Source organism: Stenella coeruleoalba (genome assembly GCF_951394435.1).
Source record: "Stenella coeruleoalba genome assembly, chromosome: 11".
NCBI lineage: Eukaryota > Metazoa > Chordata > Mammalia > Artiodactyla > Delphinidae > Stenella > Stenella coeruleoalba.
Window position 1 is genome coordinate 95,618,432 of NC_137157.1, and position 8,751 is coordinate 95,627,182.

General features: G+C 40.7%; 1 protein-coding gene across 1 annotated transcript; it reads right to left on the reverse strand.

Annotated features, from left to right (window-relative positions):
• Positions 1-5,349: 5,349 nt before the first annotated feature.
• Positions 5,350-6,211, reverse strand: LOC307193867 (thioredoxin-dependent peroxide reductase, mitochondrial-like; the record flags this gene model as incomplete). The annotated part of the gene is made up of 1 exon (XM_079936499.1): positions 5,350-6,211. The coding sequence occupies one exon, from the start codon at positions 6,209-6,211 to the stop codon at positions 5,438-5,440; it is 774 nt and encodes a 257-aa protein (XP_079792625.1). The 3' UTR covers positions 5,350-5,437.
• Between the last annotated feature and the right edge of the window lie 2,540 nt (positions 6,212-8,751).

The window sequence follows — 8,751 nt, forward strand, 5'->3', positions numbered from 1 at the left end:
TTTTTTTTTTTCTTTTTGGTACGTGGGAGCCAGGGGATAATCTTATAATACACATGTGCACATAATATCACATGTTCAGGGCAGAGACTCTAGACAGAAGAGGCGCCGGTGTTAAGTCTTGGAGGAGAAAGAGCTCAGTGTCAGTGGAAGGAAGGCAGGGGTTCTGCTGGAGGGAGCGGAGGTGCACTCAGGGGCATGAGGGAGGAGCAACAGACGGTTGGACTTTATCCCAAAAGCTGTAAGGAGCCGCTGGAGATTTTATTTTGTTTTGTTGACAAGGACTGAATCGATGCCGTGTAATGAGAGCTAGAAACTCCACGTCCTTCTCAGTGACATCCTTCCCCCAGTGCCTGGTCTAGAGAACATCTCCTTCGATTACAAAAGTACTATTTAATTAAAATAAAAATGCAAATAGGGCTTCCTTGGTGGCGCAGTGGTTGAGAGTCCGCCTGCCGATGCAGGGGACACGGGTTCGTGCGCCGGTCCGGGAAGATCCCACATGCTGCGGAGCAGCTGGGCCCGTGAGCCATGGCCACTGAGCCTGCGTGTCCGGAGCCTGTGCTCCGCAACGGGAGAGGCCACAACAGTGAGAGGCCCGCGTACCGCAAAAAAAAAAAAAAAAAAAAAAAACGCAATAGTAGAGATGTGTGTATAGAGGAACATAAAAGTCCATGATCCCCCTCAGCACCACTCTCATTAATATATAGATTTTTAAAAGACAAAAATGGTATCCATCATACATACATCTGGATTATTTTCATTTAACAATATGTCTTAGACATCTTTCATATTACTAAACATTTATCTACCTCTTTGTTTATAGTTTTCTAAGTCTTCCATTATATAGCTATATGGTAATTTTTTAACTGTTTTCTGTTGAGGAGTATTAACCTTTTTTTTTTTTTTAATTTTATTTATTTGTGGCTGTGTTGGGTCTTTGTTTCTGTGCGTGGGCTTTCTCTAGTTGCGGCGAGCGGGGGCCACTCTTCATCGTGGTGTGCGGGCCTCTCACTGTCGCGGCCTCTCTTGTTGTGGAGCACAAGCTCCAGACGCGCAGGCTCATTACTTGTGGCTCACGGGCCTAGTTGCTCCGCGGCACGTGGGATCTTCCCAGACCAGGGCTCGAAACTGTGTCCCCTGAATTGGCAGGCAGATTCTCAACCACTGCGCCAGCAGGGAAGCCCGAGGTGTATTAACTTTAAAGAAAATTATCAACATTATAAACAATCCTGCAATAGAAATCCTCATAGATATATCTTTGCTCTTCGGTGTGAGTACTCTGTAGCAGTACTTCTCAAATTTTACTGTGCATAGGAATTGCCTGAGGAGCTCATTAAAATGTAGATTTCGACCCCTTAAAGTGATACCAATTCTGCTGGTCCGTGGACCGCATTTTGAGTAACATGGCTCTGTGGAATACATTCTTAGGAGGTGCAGTTTCTGGTTCAAAGTGTATGTACTTATCTTTACCAGTCTTAATAGACTGAAAAATAGATATGTCGATATTATTTTTTTCAGGGAGGTTAGTTTATTATGGCATTTTTAAAGTTATAATTAACATGCAATATTATATTCGTTTCAGGTTTGCAACATAGTGATTTGATGTTTTTATGCATTATGGAATGACCACCCCAATAAGACGAGTTACCATCTGTCAGCATACAAAGTTGTACAATATTGACTATATTCCCTATGTGTACATTATATCCTCATGATTTATTTTATAGCTGGAAGTTTGTACCTCTCAATCCCCTTCATCTGTTTTACCCATCCCTCCATCCCCTGCCCCTCTGGCAACTACCAGTTTTTTCTCTGTATCTATGAGTCAGCTTCTGTTTTGGTTCTTCATTTGTTTTGGTTTTTAGATTCCACATAAAATTGAAATCATGTGGTATTGTTTTTCTCTGTCTGACTTATTTTACTTAGCGTAATATCCTCTAAGTCCATCCATGTTGCCACAAATGGAAGATTTCATTCTTTTTTATGGCCAAGTAATATTCCACTACACACAGACACACACACACACACACACACACACAGACACACACACACATCTTCTTTATCCATTCATCTACGGATGGACACTTACGTTACTTCCATATCTACCTATTGTAAATAGTGCTGCAATGAACACAGGGGTGCACATATCATTTGAATTGGTACTTTTGTTTTCTTCAGATAAATACCTAGAAGTGGAATTGCTGAATCATATGGTAGTTCTATTTTTAATTTTTTTGAGGAATCTCCATACTGTTCTCCATAGTGGCTGCACCAATTTACATTCCCACCAACAGTGTGTGAGGATTCCCTTTTCTCCACATCCTCACCAACATTTGTTTTTCTTGTCTTTTTAATAATAGCTATTATCAAATAACCAGAAAATTATTTTAATTTGCATTTTTGATTGTTGGTGAGGGTTTTTTTTATATGTCTATGTATTTGTATTTATTTTACAAAATGCCTTTTCATGTCCTTCTTCATGTTCCTGCTAAGTCATTAATTTTTAAAATTGATTCATAGGAGCTTTATATGATCTGAATATTAACTGTGGTGGAAACAGCCAGTTTCTTACCTGATATTCATTCTTCCCGTCTTTCTCACCAACAGAACTGTTTTTAAACAGTTTATATAAATGAAGTTATACAACATGTGGTCCTTTGCGTCTGGCTTCTTTCACTTAGCATTATGTTTTCAAAGTTCATCTGTGTTGTAGCATGTATCAGTACTTCATCCCTCTTAATTGCTGAACAGTATTCCATTGTATGGTTTATACCACATTTTTTTTATTTCTTCATTCGTCAGTTGAGAGACATTTGGTTCTTTCCATTTTTTGGCTATTACGAATAATGCTACTATGAACGTTCATGTACAAATTTTTGTGTGGCCGAATATTTCCATTTCCATTTCCAAATAGTATCAATAAAAATATAATACTTTTAGTATCAAGATATTGAATTCTATACAGTAATGAATGGATTCCAAAGGAGGACATGATTCTTTGCCGTGTGGAGATTTCATTCTAAAATACTCACAGTTTCAACATATTCATTTATTCAACTATGAATATTGAGTGCTTACTAGGTACCAGGCACTTTGCTAGGAGCCTGAAATAAAATGTTACAAATAGAACCAGACCTCATATATTTCAACTAGTTTATTGGCAATTTTTTCCTTACAAGTGGAATTGTAAGTGGATCATATGGTAACTCTATATTTATCCTTTGAGAAACTGCCAGACTGTCTTCCAAAGGGCTGCCCCACATTACATTTCCACCAGCAGTGTTTGAGGATTCTAATTTCTCCGTATCCTGCCCAACATTTGATATTACCTGTTTTTGATTATAGCTGTCCTCGTGGATATGAAGTGGTATTTCATTGTGGTTTTGATTTGCATTTCCCTGATGGCTAAAGATGGTAAGCATCTTTTTTTGTTTTCATTGGCCATTTGTATATCTTCTTTGAGGAACTGTCTGTTTAAACTCTTAGCTTATTTTTTAATTGAATGTTTTTGTCTTCTCATTCTTGAGCTAACAGAACTTTTATATTATTGGGGCAACACTGTGCCCAGCTTTAAAATATATATATATTTCTCAACCTCCATTCACTGCTGATATGTCAGTTAGTGAAACTTCTAGAATGTCCCTTTTTCCTCCTCCCCTTTGTCTTACTTCCTCTGTAAAGTAGAAATGTGATGGCAGGAGTTCCAGCAACCACATGGGGCTGTGAGATGACCCAGAGAATATGAGCCACATGCTAAGATGCCAGAACGTAAGTAGAAAGCAGCCTATGATACAGAAAATATCATGAAGCTATCATATCACCACTGAACTGCCTGTCTCCAGACTTATTTTATATAAAGGGAAAAACTGGTTAAGCCTCTGGGTTTGGGGGATCTATGTTGTAGCCAAATGCAATTCTTAGTTGATTATAACAAATTATCTCAAAACTTAGTAGCTTAAAACATTTATTATCTCAGTTTCTGTGAATCAGGAATCTAAAAGTATCTTAGCTTGGGCTACAGTTATCTGATGGATTGACTGGGCCTGGAGATGGTTCAGTGACATGGCTGTTAGCAGGACTGTTCCCTGCCATATGGGCTTCTCCACAGGACTGCTTGAGTGTGCTCACAATTAGGCAGCTGGCTTCCCCCAGGAGAGAAGGAGACCATGGTGGAAGCCACTGTGCCTTTTAGTCACACAGATCACTTCCACTTTATTCTATTTTTAGCAGCTAGTCACTAAGTGCAGCCCACACTTAAGTAGAGGGAAAATAGGCTCCACCTCTTGAAGAGAAGAGTATCAAAGAATTCGTGGGTGTGGGTTTTTTCGTTGTTTGTTTTGTTTTGTTTGTTTTTTTGGCCGCACCAAGCGCAGCCTGCGGAAACTTCGTTGCCCGACCAGGGATCAAACCCAGGCCCCTGGCAGTGGAAACATGGAGTACTAACCACTGGACTGCCAGGGAATTCCTCATGGGCATGTATTAAAACGACCACACATATACATTAACTTTTTTGTTTGTATTTTAAAATGTTTATTTTTTATTTTTTTACATTGAACACTTCAGGAAATAAAATAATTACAATGATTCAAATGCATGAATGATTCAAATTCAAAATGCAATCCCTGGATTCAATAATTATCCTTTATAATTATGCCCAGTAAATATTAGAAATGTATGTAGGCACTAAGTCAGCTAACAAAATAATTATATAAAGTATATATCTCAGGACTGGGGAACATGCATGATCAGTTAAGTCACTTGGCCACTGTAGATGGTTTTTTAAAAAACATGATTCACATCTGCTTCAATCACATACACATTCATTGCAAGTGTTTTTTGTTTTTTGTTTTTTTTCCTGGCCGCACTGTATGGTATGTGGGATCTTAGTTCCCTGACCAGGGATCGAACCCACACCCCCTGCATGGGAGCACAGAGTCTTAACCACAGGACCACCGGGGAAGTCCTGCAAGTGTTAAACTAGACCACTGATGCTAACAACTTAAAACTATGATCTTAAAAGAAAATTCAGTTTAATACAAAGAAACTCAAGAAGAAAATTTCAGGGCCCTTGATCAGAAGCTTTTGATGCCTGTCATACTACTCTAGTGTACACAAAGGTTCAAGTAAGGCTGGTAAAGAAGAGTTGTTTCCTTTTCCCTTTGAAGACATGATCCAAGAAATAGGGGAACTGCACATTCTATAGCAACTAGCCATCCGTCCATACACTGCTAATAAAGGACTCCTTACGTTAGTAACTAACCACATTTTAAAAGCCTTGGTCAATGTTACAAAAACAAAACATTTAGAGTAATATTTACGAATACAAGCATAATTGTGTTTTTTGCCTTCTATAAATAATAATCTCTGAAATGCTAAAAGTGAGTTCCAGCTGTGGTTCTCTTCTGGTGTGGGAAGCTGCAGGTGCACATGGGATGGTCTACTGATTTACCTTCTCAAAATATTCTTTGGAAGCAGTCGGATGGGGCTTGATTGTAGGAGAATCTGGTGTCCAGTTGGCTGGGCAGACTTCTCCATAGGTTTCTACAAACTGGAATGCCTTCACCAAGCAGAGGGTCTCTTCCACGCTTCGGCCCACTGGGAGATCATTGACGCTCAAATGCTTGATGACTCCATTGGGGTCAATTATGAAGAGACCTCGTAGTGCAAGGCCGGGACCTTCTAACAGCACACCATAGTCTCGGGAAATCTGTTTAGTCAAATCTGACAAGAGTGTGATGTGCATGTGGCCTAAACCGCCATTCTTCCTTGGTGTGTTTGTCCAGGCCAGGTGGGTGAAGTGGGAATCCACTGACACTGCAACGACTTCACAGTTCACATCGTGAAATTCATTGGCTTTGTCACTGAAAGCAATAATTTCTTTAGGACACACAAAGGTGAAATCCAAAGGATAGAAAAAGAGCACTAAATATTTCCCCTTAAAGTCATCAAGGCTTATTTCTTTGAACTCTCCATTGACAACAGCTGTACCCTTAAAATAGGGCACATGCTGGGTGACGGCAGGGGCATGGCATGAGGAACTGGTGCTAAAGGCGAATTTTGCTTGAGCAGAACCAGACCACCGTGCATTTGTCAAGCACGTTCTTCGAGAAGCAGCAGGCCTAAGGGCTGCGGAGGCAGAAACGCCCCAAGGAATGGCACTCACTTGTCGCACAAGCGAAGTCCAGAACAACCTTCCCGCCACGGCCGCCATCTTCAGGGTCTACATTAACTTTTTGTCTTTTATAAATACTGAAAATGTTTTCCTAGTTTGTCTTTTCACTTTGTTTATACAGTGTCGCCTTAAAGAAATGATTAATCCCATCCTTACCTACTGATTTGAAATGCCATTTTACATATATATATATATATATATATATATATATATATATATATAAAAAACCCTGGACTATTATTTTCCATTGACCTATATATAATATATATAGCTCTTTCTGCTCTAGTACCACACTGTCATAACTATTGATTTTTCTATGTATATAATTTATCCTGCTATCTTATTCTATTCTAGTAATAGAATAGTCTGTCTATTGGATAGAGAAGTAGAGGAATTCAATACATTTTAAGATGCTAAATTCTTAAAATAGACAGAAAATTCAGAGTAACTACATATATATGAATATATATATATATATATATATATATATATATATATATGGATGTATAATGATTCATTGAAGGTGGAAGAATCTGGGGTAAGGAGGGGGGGTGGAGAGGAAAGTTCAACAGGACTCAGCAACTGGATGGACACAGCGTATGGAGAAGAGGAATATGCCCAAGGTTTGCCTGAATCTAGTGTTCCTGGGGAAATAATACTGGCAAGGAAAGGAACAGAAAGGTTTGGTCTTGAAGCTTTGGCAGATGATCAATTTCTTTGGGACTTACTGAGGTTGAAATGGTAGTGGGACATCCACTACCATGGACATGGAGATGTCCGTTAGACCACTGGAAACAGGGAGCTAGAACTGAGCTTCAAGGTTGGCTGGTCCTTCCGCTCCGCCATGTCCTCCAGGACTGCAGTCCGCCGTACTGTACTGCCTTCCCCTATGGCTGAGTCTTCCCGTTGTCATGTGATGCACGCAGAGAGCAATCTGAGACCTAGGTGAAACCATGCACATTCAGCCAGAGAGAGTTTCTTCCTGCTGCTTTCTCATAATGATCTCGGAGGTCAGTGAGATCCGAGGTCATAATAATCTCGCTGACAATGGGCAGTGATCCTGAAGAGAGATCTTAGTTCCCAGCCCAGGAATGGAACCTGAGTAGCCTGGATGAAAACCAGGAATCCTAACCACTAGACCACTAGGGGCTAGAGGCTAGAAGCAAAGTGGCCCCTGCTCTTTCCCCCGTTGAAAGCACGAATGTTTCAAGGAGACAAAAACTGTAAAAACAGGTACAAAGTTTATTATTAGAGACATAGCACAATGTACGGGAGGAGTTTGTTTATTTAAGTCAGAAGCTAGGCAGAAATACACACCCAGAGAGGAGTGTGGGAGTCCTGAATGAGCAGCACCGTAAAGAAGTGATTTAAATCACTTATATAGGACAGTCCTTCCGGGTCTTTGTTTACATTGGGCCAATTATCTCGTTTCTTTTTTCACACCTGACTGGTCCCAGGACCCTCCCCAACATACATGCGCCCCCAACATGCGTGTGCAACTTTTTGCTAAGATGGATGCCACGGCAGAGGCCTGTGGGTGCATGTCCACACTTATTATGGGGTGGGGGCCCCCTCCCTTTTTGACCCCCAAGGAGCCTTCCTGCGCATGTGCAGACAGGGAAGTCTTCCTTGACCTCAGGAGTGAGCACCTTTATCTCTTTACTTTAGCAGAGCTGAGCTTCTGCCACTAGCTTTGTCCTTGGAGTGTCTGGGTGAGAACAAAGCTTCAGTTTTACTCCACTTGACAAACCCCAGCTGTCCAGCCCAGGGGCCCATCTATCTCCTATCTCAGGCAGAGCAAGGAACCTTCTTTTCCAGCATACTCCACTACGCTTGGATTCAGTTTAATGTGAGATGATAAATGAGATGATCCTTAGGAGATGTCCTTTAATACCATTTGGTCAGAGTTTCTGTGACTCAGTGGAAAGCATCTCGATATACCCGTCCTTGCAAAATCAGTGATAGATACTCAGAAGACTTTTTTTTTTTTTTTTTTGGCTCTCGCCGTGCAGCTTGTGGGATCTTAGTTCCCAGACCAGGGATCGAACCTGGGCCCTTGGCAGTAAAACCACTGAGTCCTAACCACTGGATCGCCAGGGAATTCCCTAGGAAGCCTTTCTTTGTATCTCTATCAGCCATAATTTGCAGCAAGTCAACAAAAGGAGTGTGTGTGCGTGTGTGTGTGCGTGCGTGCATTTGTCACATTCAAATTATACTCTAAAAACTAAATAACATCGATAGCAGTGATATGCAGGTAAATGTTTAACAGCAGGCTCTCCAGAGAGAACAAAAGGCCCTCCTTTTTAGCGTACACTGATTTTTCTGGTGTAAATTCCCACCACGGCTGATTGCAAGCTGGCAACTCACAATGTCATGTTTCCACCATACAGATACAATAGAGATAAATATTGGGTTGGCCAGAAAAACCCGAATGAATTTTTGGCCAACCCAATAATTTCAGTTTTGTTAAGGGCTGAATTGTGTACCCCCCAAGTTCACAAGTTGAAGCCCTAACCCCCAGTACCTCAGAATGTACCTGTATTGGGGATAGGGCCTTAAAAGAAATAATTAAGTTAAAA